This window comes from Phlebotomus papatasi, chromosome 3 (genome assembly GCF_024763615.1).
Source record: "Phlebotomus papatasi isolate M1 chromosome 3, Ppap_2.1, whole genome shotgun sequence".
Taxonomy (NCBI): Eukaryota; Metazoa; Arthropoda; class Insecta; order Diptera; family Psychodidae; genus Phlebotomus; species Phlebotomus papatasi.
This window is the reverse complement of record NC_077224.1, coordinates 55142050-55167155: the sequence shown is the minus strand read 5'-3', so window position 1 is coordinate 55167155 and position 25106 is coordinate 55142050. Positions and strand designations below refer to the sequence as shown.

The window sequence follows — 25106 nt, the reverse complement described above, 5'->3', positions numbered from 1 at the left end:
ATTAAAAATCTTTATTTTTGACAATATTTTGACAATAAATATATAACTTAAAACTTCAGTATTATCTGAGAATTAAGGAGTTATGGTACTATTCCAATAAAAACTGACTATGTTTTTAGTATTTTATTGTTTTCATGTACATACTTCCGAGTAACAGACTTCTCATTGTGGTGGTTCCTGTCATGACTGTTTAGTGGTTTTAAAACACGGCGCGGACTGGACAAAATAGTCGAGACAGAAACCAACACAAAAAAGTTTATAACACAGAAGCACTAGAGAACAGCCATGTACTAAAAAAAATGTTCAGAAGGCAGTCGAGACAGGATGCAACACAAAAAAGTCGATAATGCAGGAGAAATTTAGAACAGTATAGTGCTAGAAAAAATGTTAATTTTTCATGTTTATTGGAATAGTTCCATAAGTCCAGTTGGTCTCTTTCGGTTTATTGGATTATTTTAAAAACATGTATCACATCTCTTAATTATGAATTTGTTGTCCAAAAATTTTAAATTTTTGAAAATCGTATAGGGTTACGACCAGGGGTCTCTCGACATTTGATTTTTCCATACATTTTTGCATAGAGGCACTGAAGACTATTTGGCAAGTTTTTTTTTCCTAAAGAGAATTGGCTTATCAGTCTGATATCTTTCGAAATCGTGAATTAAAAGCTATTTAAAAATATATATTTCATAATGTTCACCGAACAACGAGCAAATTTGTTTAAGTCGCGGTGCAATATCTGCAAAAATTTTTACAAGGAAAAGTGAAAAATAGCTTCACTTTTTATTAGGTTTGATGGACCCCTGGTTACGGCAGTAGCTATGGCTCTTCCAGACTTATGCTCTTCTCACAAAAATCTTCCACTTTTGTCACAAAATGATGATTTCGATAAGAGTCACAAAATTAAGAATATTTTATGTGTTATGATATCACATCACATTTTTTTGGTTTTTGATGAATTCATTTTGTGACAAAATTTGCAACAATCCTTAAGGAAGGCTCGGCCATAGGTAACGCTGCAACGCTATGTCTGAATTGTCTCCACTTTCCCTTGCATAACTTAATGTTGAACTACATATTGCTCAAATGCTTTATGTGATGTTAACTAGCGTTCAGAGTCTTTTTTAATAGTTTTTATAGATTTTTTTACTAATTGATAGAAACGTAATTTTGAATCCAAATAAAATTTCTCACCATTAGCCAATGAGAACACTTTTACTCCACTTCTCGATCGTTCTTATGGAAGTCTTTTCTGCTTAGAAAATTGACCTTATATGGTCTTCAGACTAGAGATTTAGCACAGTTTATAAATCTCCAATTTATAAAACCAGCAATTGCAGGAATTTTTCGACATCTTATGCATCAATCGCCATTTCTAATTAAATTCCAAATAAAAAATTGTCCATAAATTTAGTTTGATATAAAATTAGAATAGTTAAGCCATATGGATAAACTTTAGTTCTAAAACCCGTATTGAAAAACTAGGTTAGAGGGAATTGTGCTACCTTCGGTTGACTCAATCTTCGAACGACTCATTTTTCTTTTCAAGTTCCTGATGGATTTGACTCATGGCTCTTATCAGGAAATTTAAGACATCGGACTAGTTATTAAAATATGATATTATTGGGTCAAATTCATTAAAAACATATTTTAAAAAAATAAGGTGTTCTAAGCTTGAGCCGCCCGAAGGTAGTGTGCTTTCCCTTAAACCTTTAGCCTGGAACCCTTTGTTAGAAATGCAAGATGATTTCAGATTTTCAAAATTATTCTTCCCTGAATTCCCGGTTAATCGTAAAATTTGCGATTTCCTTCCAAGTTTCTCGGTGATATTGTTGCAGAATTTCATTGACCTTCAGTTGTCAACCCATGAAAGTATTAAGAAATAACACAAAAGGAATAGTTAAAATTTTATCGTCACTGTAAATTCCTTGACAAGCTCTCTTAAAAACGAGACAATTGGCATCTTGTGCAGAAACATGTAAAATTGTCCAATAAGTGCGACATTTAGGGTATTGTCTCTCAAAGTCACTCTACTGCGCTGGATTATTGATGAGGGAAGAAATTGGCAAGCAATAACCATTTTATCCCATTCTCTCCCTTTTTTTGCCATCTAAGAAAGAAATTGCCAACTGCGAAGCTTCCCACTTAAAAACGCTGAAAAGCCACAAAGCAATATTGGTCCAAGACTTTACCCCTTAGCATCAATAAAAGAGTGTACCTCCCAGAACACTGCATTTATATGGGATTTGATTCTCTCTTTATACATACAACTCGTCTGAATTTATTGGTAAGAAACTAGTCGAGTGAAAATTCACTGTAAAACTATTTATTTTATTTGACTTCTTTTCTTGCCATGTGTGTTGTGTCTCTGGTGTATCTCTTGTTTGGCAGTCAGTTTTTTGCGATATTCCTGGGTCTTTCACTCCTTTTTTTTCCTTTCAACTATAGTCTCTATCTGTCTTCTCTACCATGTCTTCTTGTGGCCCTGGGTGGAAAATTGCAAGAAGTTGTTCCATCCCTATTTTGGTTCCAGGAGCAGTTTCCGTACATAACATCTCCAATGTCTGCTCGAAACGTTGTTGTTTACAATTTGACAATAAAGCCCCAAAAGTACATGGAATCGAACAGTGTCTTCCTACATGTACATGTAATTGAATACCGTCGCGGAATAAATCTCATTCATCCCCTTAGTGGTTGGGTGAAAATATGAGGGTGTAGAAGGCCCGAGAGCCAGTTCAATTTGAAACGGCTAGAAATGGAAGTTTTCTAGAAGACTTAGCATAGCTCCGGTGTTGATTTATGAGCTATAACCATTCACTTGACAGCAATTTTCTGATTAATAAGCGGAGAATTAAAATTCCGAAAGACGGAAAGCCCCACCTCTCCCTAATTGCTTTAATTTTTCAATATGCAAGATTCTTTATTTCAATTCAAAATCATTGCAATTGCTAAGTCTATTTGAAATAGTAGGATTTCGGAAATTCAGCTACAGTTTTAGTCTTAAGACCGCTTTAGTGTTAAAAGTTTTTAGACTGATGTATGATACCAGCCCGCAAATTTTTTGTTAATTCATGTAACTTCGTCTAATGTTTCCCGAGCTGCTAAGGAATACAATCTTTCAGGAAAGCAGTCGAGAGGTAGCTTTATAATCTTGAGAGAACTTAGATCCAATGATATGTCTAGCGCATGAGTGTACAACAATTGCCCAGAAGACCTTAGCAATTCATTAGGTAGGGCCGACGGCTTGAAGCCAGACCTAGACGAACTTTCTCAAAGTAACGAAAAAGACAGAAACATTGAAGGCTATACTATACGAGATATCTTGCCTATGCCCCTATTAGGGTCAAGTAGATTAAAATGAATGAATAATTTCTGTTCTTATGGGTTATGCCCTAGACACATTTACAACTTCAGCCGAGAGACGACTTAGTGGAAAATGATAGAAATTAAGTTTAAACGTTATGTCGAGTATAATTACACTAAGCCGTCTCTCGGCTAATCCTCAGGTCTGTCAAGGCCCTTAGACTTGTTGTTAATTATAATTAATTATAATATGTTTGCAAAAATCCTGGCTGTTATAAACATTAGGGGAATCAATTCAAATAATGTGAATTTTATTTTTCCTAAAGAAACATACATATTTCTATTAAATATTAGTTAGCTTATTATCAGTTATTGATAATTATGTGTAAGTTTCTCAGAAAAAATAAAAGAAATTTACATTATTTGAAGACATGAACGTTCGAGGGTAGATAATGTTCTCCTACGTGTCTTTGCCTTCTGGCTCTTTGCCCTGACATATCGTCGGTTGCGTCTACCTCTGTCGTATCTGCATTTCTTTTGTGTCAGCATTTCACGCAAGAGGGGACGTCTGTATTGTAGCTTGCACCGGATGCAGATACAAAACAAATGCAGATACGACAGAGGTAGACGCAACCGACGATATATGTACCTACAAGTTGAAGAGCCGAGAAAGTTAGTCTGGTCTAAAACGTCAGAGAAGAAGGACGCTAGAATTCATGGAGGCTAGTTGCTTTAAGAGAGCCTATTCCCTCTAAATCCTTCCAACATAAGTATCCGACCGGTACTTTACAATACTAATATGTTAATACGTCGGTAGTCGGTACATAAAAAAAATTTCATAATTACATCGTTCTTATCAATTTGTTTTATCATAAGCTAGTTTTCTTTTTCGGAAACTTCACTAACTTGAATAGCGCTTCGTTGGTCCAAAATGGAATTTATCAATTTTGAGTATGAATTGTAAGTAAATCTATCTACAACAGTTAAACAGGTGAAGTAACCTAATGCTTCATGACATAAAATTTCGTGACTTATACCAGGTATCGGGTTATTGGAATTTTACGAAGATCCAGATGAAAATAACAGTATTAGTCCGGCTTCAGATCTAAAGTTTAACCCAGTTCTCGATAGTCTCGAAATTCAAAATAGCAACAAATTTGATTGGTTTTTCAAAATTTACTGGATCACTTGGTAAACTTCCAGAGGAGCAGCTCAGAACAGCATCCTCACATCACGACTATTATTCCCAGACTCCCTTTCCATCACCAGCTGACTGACACTCACTTCTGTTGGAATAGCTAAATCATATACTCTGTCTAATTGACGTGTATACAGATTTGAATAACCGATTCGTACGCTTGTGATTACAACTTGCCCATATTGTACAATTTTAAGTGATAATTTTCCAAAAGAAGAAATTAAGAAGAAATTAGAGAAGTTAAGCCGTATAGCCGTTAAGCTAAGCCTTAGGTCCGAAGCCCGTATTAGACAAGGATAAACGTTTAGTCTAACTCGTATAAATCTTTATTTTTTAAAGAATTTGAGGGGTATTAAAAAGAAAATGGATAACTGAAGTTCTCACTTAACTTGCAACTCCTTCGTCCGTCAGCAGTAGTGTAGATGTCTCAACAACAATAAGAAATCTTTGGTATCCGCATATGAGTAAGGGCCGAAATTAACTCAAGCTGATACCCGAGAATATTTAGAGATAATTTGCAAAATCATCCTATACCTCATTTTTTACTATAAAGTTTTACAGGCTAAATATTCTCGAGGAGAAGCCTTTGTCTATACAGTTCCTAATACGGGCTTCAGACCTAAGGCTTAGCCATATGGCTTAACTTCTCTAATATCTTATCAGTCAAGATTTTGTGGAAAATTTTGACTTAGGATTGGATTATTAAGGCCAAATGACCTATTACATTATGAAAAATCAATAAAATCGGTTGCTGTTTAAGTTTTTGAGACCCTCGGGAACTGGGCTAAACCGCTAGTCTGAAGGCGGTCTAAGGGTGAGAGCATGTAATAATGACATATCTCAGAATCGTGACTGATGAGTCCGTGATTATCAAATAGAACACACAGTATACATTTAAAAGAATACAATATCCGGGAAGTTAACTGAAGCATAATCATAGTCAAGAATTTGTTAAGCTTTATAATTAGAGAGCTCTGTTCACCTTAAGCCGCCCTAGCAAACTTATCGGCTCAGAGGCCAATGCTATAGATATATGCTAAGAGGATTCACTGGCACTATTCGAAACGAAATGGAAGAGATATTGGCAGTCATGGAAGAAAGCCAATAATATCGTAAATTTCATTTCAATCCAACTGGTAGTAGGAAGACTACGGGAGCCACTGTATAAATTGTGAATAGATGATACTATGCCAGGAGGGCGAATTCATTAAACTATTTCAAGGCAAGTGCAACCTTTCGACCGTTTAATGGATTCAATTTACCGCGTATATGCACAACAATGCCGTGAAAGCATTTCACACATACAATATCTATAAACAATTCCCATGCTCCAAAAGTGCTTCACCGAGTTGATTCTCCACTTTTTGCATCCATACCACTTTCCTCGGCCACCATATGCTCAAAATGTTGGTCAGTTCTCTGCACAGAGGAACAAACTATGTCCATTAGAGCGGAAAGCTGGGTTGAGCATCAGCAAGCCAGCAACTGCATCAAATTCTATAATCAGTAAATAACCCACATTTTCCATGTCGATTTTCCTCTTTGATGGTGGCTTCTCCTTCATCCAATGCACCATCATCAGCCAACATGCTCGCGCTATTATCATTTTCACCTCGCCCTCTCGTTTTTTAAGTCATCTCCTTTTCAATCGACAACAAGAGACATACCCATGAACAGTTTGATGATCACATTTATGAATTTATCGACATTGTCATTACACAAGCAATCGGGTTTAGAGCAGAAGAGACGGAAATCACCTACCAACCCCACCGAGGATTCTCCTTTGTCACCAGCATAGGGAGATAGAGTACAGGAACGAGCTCGTGTGGTCGTTCAATTTGCGAATTTAATGTGGGTTTGAGGATTTAAATGGCAAATGCGAATACTTGATACATGAGATTCACACTTTTAACTCCCATTCTCTCAATTCTCTCATGCAAAGTGCAGGAGTTGGATCAACACACCCATCTTCACTGCTTCATTCCTGTTAATTCAGCATGGGATATTAAACAAGAGGTTGGTTAATTTTTAAAGCTCTCAACTGAAGCCCCTGTAAGCTCTCCTTGCAGGGTATTTGCGCAAAGGATAATGGATATAATAGAGTTTGGCTGAAAAATACGGTGTTTTTGTTTTGAAAACCTAATACCATCTGATGCATGTATAATTCTATTAAGCTATTAGAATTACTAGTAAAATTGAAGTAGTACAAAAGGGTTGTTTAACATAGCGATTTAATACGTAAAAAATTATTTCCATGTGTCTGCATTGATTTAATTTAATTTTTTATTGCTCACAAGTATTATTATATCGTGACGAGACTTTTTTAAAACAAAACTAAATTCATAATATGTGCCTTTACCAGTAACGGGCCACGTCAATTGCGTTTGAACTTGCACATAAAAGATCTCTAACACCGCAGGGAAATGGGATCAATAGGCAGATAGTAAATCACAAGTAGCGTCACCCTCCAGGAAGCCTAATCCCTTTCCATTATGTCTATGTATTATTATCTGAATATAGGTTATACATTACGAGATATTGACTAACGGAATTCGATGACTCCTACAAATATAAGAGGGCTTTTCACGTCTTTTCTTTTACTCAGATAGAGGGAAGAGGGGTTCTTCCTGTTATTTTTAATTAGGGTACATTTGAAACACATAAGGTCTTATTTTTAAATGTAGATGATCCTTATCATAATGTAATTTAGTTCCATTTAAAATTAAGAGAAAAAGCCCCATTTCAAAGGCGTCCTTATTCAAATATATCCTATTTTGCTCTAATTTCCATAAAATCATGTTCTTTTGTAAACAGTTCCAGGAATCCTTATTATGGTGGTTTATTAAGGGTGGGCGTGTGCACTCAAAGGTTCAAGTGGTAGAGCATTCGCTCTATGATCCAAGTGTCCCAGGTTCAAATCCCCTTTAGGACACCAGAGGTGGAATGATAAACGTTTCGACACTATCGAATCAATAGTATAATCGATAAAGCGGATAAAGTTATATCTGTCATATTAAGTGAATGTCGTGTCGACTTTTTACACATTGTTGGGTCATTCATTGTGACATTCTTAAAAGAATGTGACGGTTGATAAATATCTATATATTAGTTACAGGAAGTGCAGCTATCGTTTAAATTTTCAGAATCGACAGTTGATAGTATCGAGAATAAGTTATCATGTAATCCCAGGTTTGTTCTGGCGTTAAATTTGTTCGAATTGCATCCAGTGAGCTTCACTGCATTTAATTCCATGTGGAATGGTACTGACAACCTCATCTCTGTATAAGAAAAAACAATAATGGATGATTCGAACTCCCCTTACGTGAAGGCCTAAGTTTCTCTATGGAACGTTGCCACCATTATTATTATTATTATTAAGGGTCCCATCATAAACTCAGGAGTCAAAATCCCGATTTTGGCTATAGAGATTTTTGCTGGCATAGAATAGGGTAAAGTGTCCATACTTCGTACGATTCCAAGCTTCGTAATGACTAAATTTTCCTGTGTTTCTCAATAAATATGCCTCTCGCACTCCTAGTTTTTATAATATATTGCGGAGTCACATTTATTGAGAAATATAGGAAAAATGTAGTCATTACGAAGCATGGGATCGTGCGAAGCATGGGCACTTTTCCATACTTCACCTAGTTATAATTTATTTAAATCACAAAACAAAGTCATCTCTTATAAAATTATCACAAAAATAAAGTAAAGAAGAATATAACAAAAAGAAAAAAAAGTTAGAAGCAAAAAACTGAACGCAAAGAATTCGGAATTTAGTTTGGAGACAGAACTCGTGGATCTCAGTCGCAGAGATTCGGGTACCACATTGAACAGAATTAAATAAAGTTACGCCCTTTACAAAAAGCGACTAATAAAGGTAGTCAATTTGTATTTTAAGTGTTTCAATTTTATTTTTTTTATATGTCATCTTCAAGATATTTTCAAATATTGTGCGTAACATTCCAATCGAAAATTCAATTTATTGCAAAAGAAAGCGGGGCTTGTTTTATAATATGAATACTATTTAATGGAACTTTTTGATACAATAATAATAATAATAATGCTGGCACAACATTCCATGAAGGAACAAGGCCTTCAGTCCCATGTCCGTGGAATCAAGGGCAGTGAAGCTCACTGGACGCAATCCGAACACCTTTAACGCCAGAAAAATTCCTGGTGATCTAAAGGGGTTTCGAACCCGGGACACCTGCATCATAGAGCGAGTGCTCTATCACTTGACTCATTGAGTGCCCCTTTTTGATTTAACTAAAATTAATATATTTTCGTATAATGCTAAAGAGTTATTGATCGCTAAAAATTTGAGGGTATTATAATTTTACACGGTAGATATTCTAAGAGAGACGTGGCCTAAAATTCTTCATAGATATATCATTCTTTTTCGTTTTTATTGTAATTCTTAGATCAACAATTAAATTGAATATTCCAAATTCTTGTGGTAAAGAAAATATAATTGCTTTATATAATATAATGTAATATAATAATTGCATTAAAATTCACTACATTAACTTATGGTTAGGAGAATGTTAATAAACGTTCATACGGTATCCAACAGAATACTCCTCCCTAAAGTGAAAATAAATATTCTGTAATTGTAGATTTCAATCAGTTCAAATGCTAAATTGAATGAGTAAATGGGAAAGGTGGCAATATATTAAATAAAGTCAATAACTTTCAGTCTTAGCCAAGTTTATATTTCAAAAGCAACAAAATCGTAAAACTATAAGTTTCATTAGAATTTACTCAATGTTTGAAAGCTTTTATTTAACTTACGAGGCGAAGAATTTGAGTGAAATTAAATTGAAATGGATTGGAGAGATTCTGGCAATATAGAAAAAATCATCACATTGTCTACACGTGTAGTGAATGCGCACAAGAGCATAAAAGTGTCACAGAAAGTGTATATGCATTTGCCTTTGATTTAATAAAATTGCACACAGCACCAAGTGAATTCTTCTACGGCAATTTCCGCTTTGCACATAATTTTTCGGTGGAGAAAAGCGTTCCACCTCATTTTTTTTAATGAATTCCCCAACCCATTTTGTTCCAACTAAGTGCTTTGGGGGTGGCTGAAGAAGGTTCTGTAACGGGTGATATTGTTTCCTTGTCGTCCCAGAAGATTGGGGTATGAAGGCGGAAAATGGCAGAAAAATGCAGTGGAAATGTTTCGTGGGGGAGGAAATGGTTTGGGATCGTGCACCCACTCAATGGTGTCCAAAAATACATTTTTCAGTGATTATATTATATTATATCTCAGAACAGTCATTATTTGATCGTCTAGCACTGACAGCTGGCAAATGCTTGAGATATTTGCAATCATTTTCCATTTGCATCCGTACTCCATCTCATACTCATAATGCATGAAGATATGCTCGTCCCTAATGTCATCTATATGGAATTACCGTACTCTGAATGTTGCGATACTACTGAGGTGTAGCCTGAATTATGTGCAGGTTCACATATGGTGCTGTAAATGGATACACTGGAACTGTCGATGATTGCACAAAATCTATCTTATCTGAATGGTTGAATCCCTTGAAACTCACTAAGTACTGGTACAACTATAAATGGATATTGGATTCTGAAATTGGGCCACCGATGGACTTTAGTTCAATTTTAGTTAGAAGCCCCTCTCAATTTACTCAGACTTAAATTCAACCACACTGAAATTTGCTACGAATTTGTCAGGTTGATGTGGGGATTCGGAGCCTTTTAAAACTTTTATTACCTTAATATAAACTTGGCATTTTCGTTAGTTTATATATAGTCCTTTACATGTTTTATAGACCTTATAAAAGACTATTCAGGTACTTGTAAAGAGAATTTTAGATTCAAATGCATGGAAAAGTATCTGAGTTTTATATTTGCACGCTGATACATTTACTTTATGAGTCACTATTTATATTTCTAATTCTATGAGTAAATAAAAAATAAAACAAACAGGTTTTAAAAATGCATGGTTCTAATAATCTTAACTGTAGATTTCTATAAGACGATATAGGAAATAAAATGCTCTTCAGGTAGTTTTACAGGATTTCTTGTTCTTGTATTTTTACAAGGCGAGTCATGGTAAACCTGAAAGTTATAATAACAGCACGTTACGAGATTTTAGAACGGAAGATTGAAATAAAACATATATTGATAATATAAAATCAAATTGGCTTCCATACCCAGTATCACTTTCCTTCTTCATAATTATTTCAAATTAATATGGTAGTTACTGGTCTGAGTACAATTTTTTACAAAATGAATTCGAACATGGGTCACGCGCTCAAAGACCCAACGTACCTACTAATAGCTGTCAAACCGGTTTAAAATTATTTTAAAAGTGAAACATATTTAAACGGTACAATGTCGCTATCAAACTTTATGAATTTCTTAAAATACGCATGTTATATATTTTTTCAGAGTTTAATTCTATCTTTTTTCTCAAGAAAAATTTGTTGAGAGAAAAATTTGATCGCGCGCACTAGGAAAAACGATCAAAAACGGTCGATAGGTTTAGTGTTAACTTAACGAAGGTTCTAACATAAGATTAAATATTACATTTATTAATTTATCTTGCAGAATGCTTAAGTAAAGGAATGCAAGCTTGATTCGCACACAATTAACCTTCAAACGATATGAATTTTCTCAGTGTTTGCAAAGAGATAGTTCGCCATTTCTTAGTCATAAGATAGATAAAATTATTAATCTCATAAGACGAGATGAGAAATAGTAATATGGACATGATAACTTCTTTTCGATAGTATCGACTGTCAATTATGAAAAATTCAATAGATAGCTGTACTTTCTGCACCTTCAACAGTCCCATTCTTTTAAAAACGGTAACAATCAATTGTTGAATAGCGTTTAAAAATGTGTCATTCACTTAATTTAATTAGATACAGAATTATCGATACTGTCGATAAGTATCGAAAAGTTATCAGTCCATCCCAGTTCTTTGCAAAAACAATAGAAAACTCGCATCGTTTGAACGTTCACTGTGTGCGAATTATGTCCACATTTCCCTACTTAAGCGTTCTAAATAGGGGAGACTGTGGAGCAAAATTAGTCACGGATGGTATTAGTTATTTGGATGCCATAGTTTGCCTTACAAGAAATACTAAAGATACCATCATTTTATCCAAATAAACATCTCCCTGCCTATTATTTAAAATATTTATAAACCTGAAAAATTTAATTTGCTGACTAATTCTGCCTCAGTCTCCCCCATATTAAAACTAAACCCGAGCGGTTGGGGTACCCATCGGGCGCGTCCGAGGTGTGGTGGATAAGATAGACTGTAATTTGTCCTAGTGTCGTTATAAGTTAGTTTGGAAAGAGATACACGCATCTATCGGCATTTCTGTGTAGAGCGTTCGGCCTATTCGACAAATGTCAACCCAGTTAAAAAAGAATTTATAGCAGGTAAGATATAATAGCGCAGTATTAGTATTTTTTACGATACCATTAAAGTTCCTGTAGTTTTTAGACTTAAATGAGAAACTTATTCGGCAATTGTTAACTCAGTTAATGATTGAATCTATCAACCTTAGTCTTTCTCTCTTCTCTTATTCTGTGAGCATTGTATAAGCAGCAACTAAATATTTACAGGAGCTTTTACATTGAAAACTTCAGGCAGTGAACATCACTTTCCCACTAGAAGTTCGACAAATTGTTCTGATGAGCACGATCTTTTCAAACAACTCAGTCTTTTAAGTAGTTGCAGGAAGTGTTGGATCCTGAAACCCTACAAATGGGATAATCTAAAGTCGGTTGGTATTTTTCTTAAGAAAGTCAGAGCAATACTATAAATGTTTCTAAGTATCCCTCTCTCAAGGAAATTTACAAATTGTCTAGCAACTAGTATACCACACTGTATCTTCCAACTAAAAGCTATTATATTAAATTGACTTTAGATACTTTACGAATTTCCAGGATTCCCATAAACTCCCATTATTTATTGCTACCGCTATATATGCCGTACACGAGCCAATTTTACAGCATCGAAGAGTAGGGATTTTCTCACTAATTCAAAAATTGGGATGAGTTGGTGAGGAAATTGATTGAAATGTATGAAGACAAGAGTGACAAATTGATTGGTGAATATGGGTCTGGCGCCACGATGGCTCTCTTAGTTCCATTTCGAGTTTTGCCTAAAATATTGCAGCAGAGATCCCTTGAACGTCATAGGCAAGCTGATGCTCCATGGGGAGATGCAGAAAATGATGTAAAGGTTTCGCTCTTGGCACTGTATGACCCCAAATATACATATAAGGCTTATGTGAGGAAAAGTCTCTGGGGTTGGCCAATGACTCTGCAAAGTCCCTAAACAATAAATGTGTATATCATAAGCAATTTTGCATGGCTATGCCAAGGGTTGGCCATAGACACAAGTCAAATGACAGAATAATATGTTCATGTCATAAAAATTCGATTCATAAATCACGGCAAATGAGAAAGACAACGGCAAAACGGTCAATGGGTAGATTATTTATACATGATGACGGGCATCAAAGGAGAGAATATAATATTTTTGTAAATATTCCCAAAGCGATTAATTCTGACAAATGACCATATCCATCATCTACTATTAATCAGTCTGTGGTCTATCGATTTAGGTTTGAGCTAGGATGAGTCAGATTCTGCAAGCTACACCTTAGGTGTATGAGGAGTTACCTTATCGGATTATTAGAAACTAAACACATTAAACAATCAATCCATCAGGGTAAGTGTTTATCAGTTCTGTAACTTTCTCCATACAACACAGTATTTCATTTTCCCATTCACATCTGACTATGACCATTTAATTTTAGGGTTTTCAAGGGGTATATGACATCTCCCTTGAGGCCTCAATTATACATTTCCAACCTCTCACATTTGGAAATTCATCCTCTAATTTCTCCATTCATTATGCAGAACGTTTTTCCGGTGGAGAAAATGCTTCAAGGAATGTCTTAATAAACTTCTCTTCTCAGTACTGAAAACTCAATTTACGCAAAAGCTTTTTGGTAGAAATTTACCAGAAAATTTGCCTTTGAAAAATTCCATAAATTAGCCTAGTAATTTACAATACCCAAGTAGCATATAGCAGTGTTCGTGGAAGAAATAGAAGAACCTTTCTAGGCAAGTTCACTTTGAATGATACTAAATTTTAATTAATCTTTTTTGTTAAGGAAAAGAAACTTAAAAAAAATGAATGTAGAAGTTAACATTAAACCTACCAAGACCCGGTCAAATTGACCGGTTTAAAATTAACACATATTTAAACGGTATAATGTCACTATCAAACTTTACGAATTTCTTAAAATATGCACGTAATATATTTTTCAGAGTTTAAATTTTAATTTTTTGCTCTTTTCCAAAATTTGTTGAGTATCCTACCCTACCGCGGTTTGTCATTTGATCGAAAAACGACCAAAAACGGTCGGTAGGTTTAGTGGTAAACAATATCTGTAAAATTCTCGCTGAAGAAGCTTTTGTACTATTGAAAGAACGTTATGCATTAAATGTGGTTTATCAGGTTTATCCAAAAAAATTGAAATATGGGAATTAGTGTATTTCTTTAATAAAAAGTTGGCAAAGCATCCGATGCTTTGCGTAATGCTCGAACCTCTAAAGTACTTTCAAATCATTTACCGTTTACCGGTCTGCAACAGATTTTAATCGATTGGTAAATCACTCAAAGATCGCTTAAAATATCTTTGGAGTAAAGAAATTCATTTCCGGTCAAAAATTAATGATTGGTTCACAACCGATTAACAACAGGTTCAAGATCGGTTCAGAATCGATTCGGGACCAAGTGGAATTAGTGCTGTTTCATCAAAATTCAAGCACATTTCCAATAACGAGCTCAGAAATGATACCATTCGGTTAATACCATGCGGCGTTCTAAGCGGCTAGGTTCTAACCTCTAACTCTGATAAAACTCGAAAAACCCTACTGTTCCTTTACCGATCCATCACAGATTGTGACGGATGCAGTCGGGTTTAAAATTACAAGACCTTTGAAAAAAAAAAACAAAGTTTGACCAAATCATATGAATAAATAGAGCCTCGAATAAGTTCTTCTAGTTTGGAAGCCAGAATGGTGAAAAGTTAAAAACAATTTGGATTGTATACATACTGACCACTCGTGGTGTTCGAGAAGTAACACTTAAATTAATGTTGCATATTATTTGACATCTGAAGATTGGTAATTCATTTTGCAGAACGCTTAAGTAAAGGAATGCAGGCATGATTCGCACACAGTTAACTTTCAAACGATATGAATTTTCTCACAGTGTTTGCAAAGAGATAATTCGTCCTTTCTTAGTCACAAGATAGATAAAATTATTAATCTCATCAGACGAGATGAGAAATGATAATATGGACATGATAACTTCTTTTCGATAGTATCGACTGTCAATTATGAAAAATTCAATAGACAGTTGTACTTTCTGTGCCTTCAACAGTCCCATTGGTCCCATTCTTTTAAGAACAGTAACAATCAATTGTCGAATAGCGTTTAAAAATGCGTCATTCACTTAATTTTATCAGATACAGAATTATCGATACTATCGATTCGATAGTATCGAAATGTTATCAATCCGCCCCAGCTCTTTGCAAAAAAAAAGAAAATTCGCATCGTTTGAACGTTCACTGTGTGTGAATTATGCGCACATTTCCCTATTTAAGCGTTCTACATAGGGCAGACTGTGGCAAAATTATTCACGCATGGTATTAGTTATTTAGATGCCATTGTTTGCCTTACAAGGAATATTGAGGAAACCACATTTTTATCGAATTAAACACCTTCCTTTCTATTCTTTAATATATTTTTAAACCTGATACTAACATTTTTTGTGAATTATATGTAATGAAAAATTCATTTTGTGACTAACTTCACCCTAGTCTCCCCTATATCTATAAATCTATTTTAAAAAATTTAATTCATTTAATAAGAGTTTTTTCAGGCAATATGAATAATTCTTCAGGTCTGACATGCGAAATTCTGTTGATTCCTAAAAATCAATAAAGCAGATTACTTCTAATCCTAATGAACGGCAATAATTTTATTTTGTATGATAACCTAAGAAGTGAAGTTCTTACGATGATCTTCAAATGGGTTTTAAAAGGCTCAATTATCAAAATTTTGTATTAATATGCTTATTCAATTGAAGCTCTTGAGTATTTTCATTAGGTGCATCTTTATAGAAGTCGGTTCGTATAACCACAAACTATAATGAACATTGTTTGAATATCGTGAGGCACTTTCCCTCTGGAGAAGGGGATGACAAGGAGAGTGTTCGTCGATAGTAAAGTTAGTTGGTGTTTATAGAGCAGGTGGAAGTGTAGAGCTTCAGGTTCGGAGCTCTTAATAGTGAATAATCACTTGTTTCAGAACCCTGTACAACATAGAACATTAATTTTAATGATTTGCAATTGTATATTGACTTAAGACGATACAAGATAGTCTTTTTGAAAAATGTGCAATTTCTTTAAGCGATCTCCTAAGATTTTTATAGGACCATGTGTAACATATCGCTTTGTTTCAGGAATAATATTGTTTGCTGTAATTAAATAATTCTTGGGTAACTGTTTTTACTGTGAAGTGCCATTTTTTTGTTGTTCGTAAAAAGTGGCACAATCCTTAAAACAAGAGTATTAAGCGTTGGAAAAGTTTTCTGGAAGCGCAAATCTCATGATTCTAAATTCAGACAATTTCCACCTTGTTAGTTGAAACAATGAAACTCCTTCAAGCCACAATCTAAATGAATTACTTCTACTTTTTGAAGTAGCAGCTGGAGCTCAAAGGAATGCTTCTGGGTATGGATAGAGAGGGGTTTTGAGGACAAAATTTAATTAAGAGCCTGAAGTTCAATTGAGTTGCACACCCCTCGGTACGTCCCATTAGACAGACAAATGAGGTAAGATGAGGTGGTTTGTAATGAACTTACATGGGATTTCGAGTGTCGGGAATTTCTCTGTTACTCGGCAGGAGGTCACTTGCTTGCTGATTGAATCGATTGCGAAGATAAGGATCCTCCCCATTGCGCAAACCACCCCGTGCTATGTATCCAGCCTCGTCAAAGTAGTCCCATGACAGCCGTGGTGATGTTTCGGGTACAAGGGCAATGGGGGCTCCTTGGGGTGATGTCGATGATGCAATCTCATGTTCTGGATACTGGGCTGCGGCCACAGTCGCTGCATCCCGTAGTCGAAGAGCTCGATTCTCAATCTGCAATGACAAAGGAAAGGGTAAGAGTGGTTCGAAGGTATGCAGATGAAATGGTTTGAGTACACTTGAGTGGTAATGGTCTGGGAACTGGAAGAGAATGAGATTTCATGCATAAACTACCAACTACAATGCTATACTCAATGTGTTTCTCTCTGCTCAATATAATTTTACTAACATTCCCATTGTCATTATTGCTAATATAGAATTTCGTAACAATCTCAGAGGGTGATATTCTTGGAAATTTTATTGTAACATTCTGGATTTTCTTATCCCAGAATGGTTGAATGTTTTATTTAGCAAAATTCAAAGGTAACTTTATAATATCATAATTGGTATTTAAACAATGGCTTTAACTATTTTTTGATTTCTTATTTGGAATTTAAATTTCGATTTATAAAAAGCCTTGTTTTATATATTTGTTTTGATATAGTCCCAAATTGTTGTACTTCAACAGAGGCATGAACTGTATAATAAATAAAATAAAAATAAATATTTTAAAATTTGTTTTGATAAACCTGAAGACTTCTTCAATCATAATAAAATTTTTCTTGTCGCCAATCTATTTCAGGAGAAATGAAGCTTTGCAACTTCAACTTCCAATTTACGGGTTTCAGGCCTAAGGCTTAACCATATGGTTTAACTGCTCTAATTTCTTATCGATCACGATTTGTGAAAAAAAAATTACGATTGGATTATTAAAGATAAATGACCTTTTATGTTCTCAAAAAGCAATAAAATTGCTCGTTATTTAAGATTTTGAGTCCTTCTGAAACTGGGCTAAACCTCTAGTCTATGTAGACCAGTATAATTTTGTCAATTTTAACTTTTACCACATTATTGTGCAAAAAATTCTCTAGCTTTGAATTTAGCCTAGTAAAATTTACGCGTGAATAGAATAAAAAAAATAATTTCATGATTTGTAAGATTCATTGTTGTGGCAATTGGTACGATTACGCTAAAGAAATTAAGCAGAGAGTCAGTCAAATCAGCACATGTCGTAACATCATTTTTGCGATTTTGAGATTACACATTATTTGAAAATTTACATATAATCTTGCTTATTATGCTCATTTTTAATTATTTTAAATAAATTTGATATTTAAATTTATTAAATATGTAATTAAATTAATTAAATATTTGATATTTAAAATTAATAAATTTGATGTGTTGCATTTTGGCAAAATAATCATATCGAAACCGTATTTTGTTTCTTTTAACAGGTGCTCGCCAAAATCTCGAAGACACAAAATAATGACATAAAAATCTAATATCCGGAATAGCCAAAACCCCAAAAGACAAAATCCGGAAGCCCCGGATGCCAAAATCCCGAAAGCTAAAATTTCAAATAACAAAAATCCTGAAAAGTCAAGGCCCCGAAAACCAAGTCCCGATTTTTTTTAAGGCTTTAAAATTTAAAGGATTAAGGAGATTAAGGCCCTTTAGGCCCCTTCGGGATTCTGGCTTTCAGAATGTTGACCCATGCTGTGTTTCGGGTTTTCGGGATTTTGACCTATTCGTGATTTTGGCCTTCCGGATTTTGGAGTTCGGGATTTTGGCGTTCGCTATTTTGGTTTTCGAGATTTTTACCGGGACCTCTTTTAACATACCTCCATATCTTAGCTTTCATATTATATTCCAGATTGTTAGAGTTCTCTATGATATAAATGCACGGTTTTTTGACCTGTTTCAGATTTATTCTATTTTATTCGCATACGACGTTTCGGGGACGATTTTTCCCCTTCCTCAGGTATGAAAATCAAAAGGACAAATCGGGTCTTGGAACAAAATTACTACCACTTTCACTTTGGAACAACTTGATACGCTCAGCATGCCGGTCAAATGCAGACAATTTTATTATTATACGTCCTTTATTTTTATTACAAAATATCACAGTCATGGCTCAATTTAAGAAAAATAAAAGTGAATTAAAAAAATTATTTTATTAAAAGGTTATAAAAAAGAATTTGCGACAAACGCTGATATAACTGACGATATACCTCTTAAAGTACTATTTCTATTTTGAAAGCAATATAGTGATGTCTTGAGGAATATCGTAATAAGAAGCAATCACATCCTAAAACCACTGGAGCTTGCATTTCTTCCATTGTCGTGACTTTTGCTTTGGAAATTGCCACCCCCTTAGCAATCTTCCATCAATCCCAACTCATCTGGATGAAGTGCAGAGTAATTATTCCCTGGAAGTAGCTACGTTGGAAGATTATATACAAATTGTAGTCATTTCACCATTTCACTCTTGAAGGTTGAAATGGAAAATTCTTTATTAAAATTTTTTTACATAATAATCAAGAGAGTAGAAGCACAACAATGGCTTTTCAATTGTGGAAGAGGGTAAATAATCATTATGAGAAAAATAATAATGTTCCGCAGGATGGAGATGTGGGTGGATTCTGCAAGAGGTAGGGAAGAATTCAATGAAAATGGTGTTTATATGGAGTCAGATGGAAAATGATAATCCCTTTGATTCTGCGACTCACTCCGTCATCCAACGAATGAAAATGGAACGAGACGGAAGGTGGATCGAGGGGGCTGCATTTACATTCATAAATAACTGGATCCAGGGATACGAATAAGATGGATGTTCTTATTATTATTTCGATGTATAAATTGAACATAGCTTTTCTCTTGACGATCCGCCATGTTTTGGCATATCCTTCGTTGCGGAACAAGGAGTCACCATCGCCCCTCCGGGAAGATATTGCTTGTCTTCTTTACAACAAAACCTTACATGTAATGTTTAGAGACTTTACTCACAAATGTTCTCTCCATTTCCTGTTCTTTCTCTACAGTTGAGTACCATACATTGAGATGCGCTACCGATTTTCCGGACTAGTTGCTGCTTTCGTTCAGCTTTCGAGCTTAATCTCTATCAGCTGTTAAACTTCAATAAATAATCTTCGAGTTCAATGCTATTATACTCAATCAACGTAATAGGTACTTAATCCTTTTAATTACAAATATTGTGTAATGCTTGCTACTACACATTGTTCAGAATTTTAAGAGATATGAAAGTTCGAATTGAGTAAATAATTATGCATAACGTTGTTAATTTATTAGGAATTATGATCTTGGCTTTGGAAAACAGATTGATTTTAGGTCAAATGGTTCGTAAATGACTTAATATTGAAGTAATAATTATTTAAATGTATGAAAAAATGTAAAAATGCTTCAAGTACGATATTTATTAATACTTTTATTTAATATTTAATATTTTTGCCGATAACAAAAGAATTCACAGAAATTATATCTAAATTTTTCTCTTTCCCAAATGTACGATTTTTTTCAGAACTAAGGGTTTATGCAAGTTAAAAAAAAAACGTTAAATTAAATACATTTAAAAAGAAAGAAAAGAAAGAAAAATGTTAATAAAATTTACAGCTAAATAAACAAAATCAGAAAGATATATTACAAAATTTTGACCAGAAAAAAATCGTGATATTTACAAAAGAAGTAAGTCTAGAGAATTCTAGAATTATAGAAAATATACAGTGGGACCTCGATAGAGTCCACTAATTATTTCAAGACCTATTGACTTCATTTGATTTGGTGACTCTATTGGAGTCCGAAAAACATCAATTAAAATGTGAAATTTTTACATAAAGGCACTGAGAGAAATCCGAAAAAGTAAAAAAAAACATTCCGGAAATGTTTATTTTACCCTGAGGTATTGATCCGAAATCGGTGTAAATATTATGCTTTTTAGATGCATTAGGGGTTAAAATTACCCTTTTTATGTTAATTTTATCCTTAAAAAGGTGTAAAAATAACATTAAAAAATGTTGATATATTTTTACACGTAAGAAGTGTTAAATTTATGAGGAAAAAAATCGCACCCCCGTTTTTTCTCAGTGGGGTATTATTTTATGTTCATACTAGATAATTGATAAATTTAACACAATAGGAGAATATTTTGTTTAATTAACCCATAAATTTTACACCCTTTAGTCCAAAAAGGTCGTATGTTTGGGCATAATTTGGAGATTAAGGAATCATTTTACATAATGTTTTTATTATTTGTAAGTATCTTAAGTGAAAATTACTATATAATATCTAATAAAATAATTAAGATAAGGAAATTGTGTCTTAAATATTTCTTTTTTCACTTTTTTTAGAAGGGCTACGGTAGATATTTAATTGTTGAAAATTCTGATACAATTAACGTTATTAATTAGAATTTATTTTAAACTTTTATTGTATGACAAAAGAGACTGATAGTTTTTCTTTTCGTTATGACATATGACTCTAAACTTCACAAAAAGAGTAATAAAACATTTTTTTCTCATTTTCTTCTTGTTCTGAAAAATGGGCGCTAATGTTTAGAGATATACTTAGAGTCTTCAGATGACACCCTGATAAGTCAACCTGGGGATTATTATTATGACCCTAAATTCCCTTGTTACAGGAAAACACGTTATACGGGATCATAGGGCTTAATCAAAAAATCTTAAGACAAGAGGGAAAAGACAAGAGAACTTTCAATCGGTCAAAACGCTTAAAATAACGAAAAGAAAATTATTTTGTCGAAAATTTATTACACGGTTAATATACTAATTTTAACATAATATTGTTTTTTCGTGTTAAAAACGTTACATTGATACACCAAAACACAGATTTTAATTTCGAAAAAGTCATACAATATTATTAGTGCAATAATAATGGAAAAGTTGACTCTATCGGAGTCCTTAGAGTAAAAAAAATAGCGGTTGACTCTATTAGAGATTGACTCTATCGGAGGTTGACTCTATCGAGGTCCCACTGTATTTTCAGAAATATCCTTATTTCTAAGCCTTTTGCATAACAAAAAAACTAATTCATTTTGTGTTGTACGTATAGTACCTTTCGAAGCTTTTTGAATTTCAAGCTCTTTCTTAAAGAGTTAAAAAAAAAGTCGTAAGACTTATAAAATAAACATGATAACATCCCATTTTTTGTCAATAAACCCTTGTATTTACAGAAAAGAGCTAAAGCCGTCCGTGCACGCTTTTTGTCACGATTCTGTATTCTTACAATTTCTAGGTATGTGGATTGAGGGATGAAGATCACAGGGGATTGGGATTTCTCTGACTCCTGGAGGGTATGGGCTTCTTGTGCTCAATATTTAGAGACGGAAAGTACGGCAGTCTGACAACAATCACCAGATGTGTCGCGTACAAACAAACAAGGCGAAACATGGTTCGATTTAAATGTAAATCTCTTGAGCTATTTCCACCGTCAAACGGCAACATTTCGCATTTTATGTTAGTCAACTGTGTTACTTATATGGCTCATGGGGTGTATGGTTGGGAGGAAAATATGAAAAGTCTCTGGGTGGGAGGTTAGAATATGATGGGGATGGTCGAAAGAGGAAGGAATGCATAAATAATAAGTGGATTCCCATAAAAACAACTGATATGGAAATTAACAATGAAATCCGCGCAGAAACAATAAAGCACAGTCGTTGGTCGAAGAGGAAAATAAAGTACCAAGTATCATTCTTCGTGCCTAAACAATCTAACTGAGCATTCATACCAATTTTTCATACCGCCGCCCATGGTGAATCCTCATGAGAATGAATGAGACACTGTGAATCTAATCCATATGGCACGCCTCATACTGAGAGTAGTAGCGAAAAAAAGAGTGAGATTTTTGTGGGGAAAAATCCGTTTTGTGTAATTAAGAGGACTACTCTTTTAGCCAGTTTGTTTCCATAACTCGATTTGGTCTCACACGAGGAAGAGTGATAATGTAAGCAATTTACTTTAAATAATATTATGAAGAAACTATGGTGCTTTTGTTTTGTAAGCATCAGTGTGACATATTAGTGGAAATTAGCGAAACTTTCAGAGTTTCGAAAACGTGCACAAGGGGAAAGTGCCCATGCTTTACACGGTCCCAAGCTTCAGAGTGACTAAATTTTTCCTAACTTGGTGAAAAAGATACTTCTTCAAAGTTTCACTTTAGTTATCTAAATCTAAAGTAAAAGGTGTCACACAGCACAAACTGCCCTCAATTCAATTTTATGACATATTTACAATTAAGCGTATACTTCAGGAGTGAAAGTTATAAAGAATTAGTCAAGTAGAACACTGTCAAGAGTAAGATAAGGTTATTAGTTGCGCCTCATATGCCGAACGTTACAAAACAAGAAGACCATTAAACCAGGTTTGAATTTATGAATATACAAATTATAATTTAGGAAAATAAAATAATAGGGTAAAAGGAACGTTTATTGACACTTTAAGAATTCGTGTCAACACCTATTGACACCCTACTCTGTACCATTTGGGATATGAAATTCGAACATCTCTGTTTATAGTAAAAGGTATATTACAGAAAAAAAGTAATATTACTTATATTTTACTAGATAAATTAAATAATTTTCAACATTTTGACAAAAGTGTCAATAGGGGTTCCCTGTCGAACAGACGTTCCTCCGACCCTAAATCACACAAGAATATAAATTTGTGAGTACCACAAAATTATTTTTGTTTTGAAAACAATAATTTAACATTGCATTGGGACATGCAGAACCAAGCAATAATTGTTTACTTCACGCTCATTCATAAATTCAGAAATAGCTACTACAAAAGAAATATAATTTTGCAAAACTTGATTTATTTCCAAAAAAAATTTTTATCGTTTTTTTGGATTTGTGTTTTTTTTTTTGGATTTTGGGGAATGTTTTTAAGTATCCTTTTTATAAATATTTATTTTGAAAAACTAATTTTGAAAACCCTTTTTGATATAAAAACATTTTACAATTTTCTTATTAATCTTCTTGAATTTCCCGTGTTTAGTGAAATTTTAAATATTTTTTTTTAATTTGGTGAGAATAGACTTAGGGGAAACTGGGGCACCACCAAACACGGGGTACCACCAAACACTGCGATTCTTTAATCAGATATTTGACTTCAGAAGACAGGAATTATAGAAATTTATAGGCATTATAGGGATGCTTGTCCACCGAAGAAATGGTCGAGATAGTCCAAGTAGTTTAGAAATAAAAATTAGTGTTTGGTGCTACCCCGTGTTTGGTGGTGCCCCAATTTCTCCTACATTTTGAAAAATTTCAATAAATTAATTATATAATTTCTCTGCTTTCCTGAAGTTTCAATAAAAAAACTCGGAAATATTCTAAAAACAAAAAAATATATAAATATTTTTTTAATTATTTTGGTGTTTTTAGGTATTCAAGCTTTTTTGATAATTTGTTTTATTTTTTGAATGCCCCAAAATTTTTAAACTTGGAAAGATTCGGGTTACGCTAAATCTCTTGTTCAAAGAGGCGTAAGTGTTATTCTCAAATTATTTATAAATTTTTTAGATTTCCTAGAGTTTCCTAGAGTTACTTATAGGGATCCTTTAAAAAGGATTTGGATTTATTTATGTTTTGAGGGTTTATTATGGGGTTTTCTTATAATTTATTTAACGTTCTTCGAATTTCTCCAAAACTTTTAATGATTTCAAGACTCACAGAAATCTTTCAATAAAATATTAATAAAAAAATAGTCTTTTTTATTTAATTTTACAGCACTCAGCAAGTCTTTTAACTTTATTGCACCAGTTTTTGGATCCCAAAAAACCGAACCTAGCCATAAATATTCATTTAAGTTGGTGAAAAATCCATAAACCAAAAAAAAAGAAAAAAAGATATCTTGATTCAGTGATACCCGAGGATTTTTCCCACGGCCTCAAAATTGAATTTATAGATGAAAATCGATTTTCGCAAGAGTATAATTTGAGTTGGATATAATTGGAGGGTGAACCTCATTAATAAACTTGTGGAGAAAGGATATTCTCTAATTGCCGGGAAATCATCATTCATTGTGGTTTTTCCTCATTCACCGCCCATCCCACTCCAGCATGGAAAATTCATGAAATGCCTTTCTTGGACCACATTTTCCACAATTCCAAATGAGAAAAGTCAGAAATTATGCACAATCTTGATGAGTAACCACACATAAAATATGGTTTTGACTAAAATCATAAATCATTTTCTTTTCTCCTTTAAGCATATACAGTTTGGAATTTTCATTTCACAATCTCTAAAATCGCGCTTCTCGGGCCCTGGATGAGTGATTGAGGGGATCCTCTGGCCCCTTTGAAGTGCACTCCCGACAAATGGGGGATCTCCACCACCCATTTTCTAAAAAAACCCTCCTCAAATTTTCGACCAACATGAAGATTTATTGGGATGTAAAAAGGTATAGAGTTTCTTTTCTTCAGCTTTCAGTCCTAATCCAAAGTGAATTTTTTTTAGGAGGAGTTTCATGGAAAATTTTGACAATAATTACGGTTGATGTGACTCTGAGAAGGTTTTTTTTTCTAAAAACATGAAAAGAAAAACACACTTTCCAACGTGAAAGATTGATTGAGGCTATTCGTG

General features: G+C 34.0%; 1 protein-coding gene across 1 annotated transcript in view; it reads right to left on the bottom strand.

Annotated features, from left to right (window-relative positions):
• The window catches only part of LOC129807679 (polypeptide N-acetylgalactosaminyltransferase 2), a 281760-nt gene that overhangs the window by 90342 nt on the left and 166312 nt on the right, over window positions 1-25106 (bottom strand). The window contains exon 3 of the mRNA XM_055857114.1: window positions 16443-16723. Coding sequence (XP_055713089.1) covers window positions 16443-16723 — 281 coding nt within the window. The remainder of the gene's footprint in view (window positions 1-16442; window positions 16724-25106) is intronic.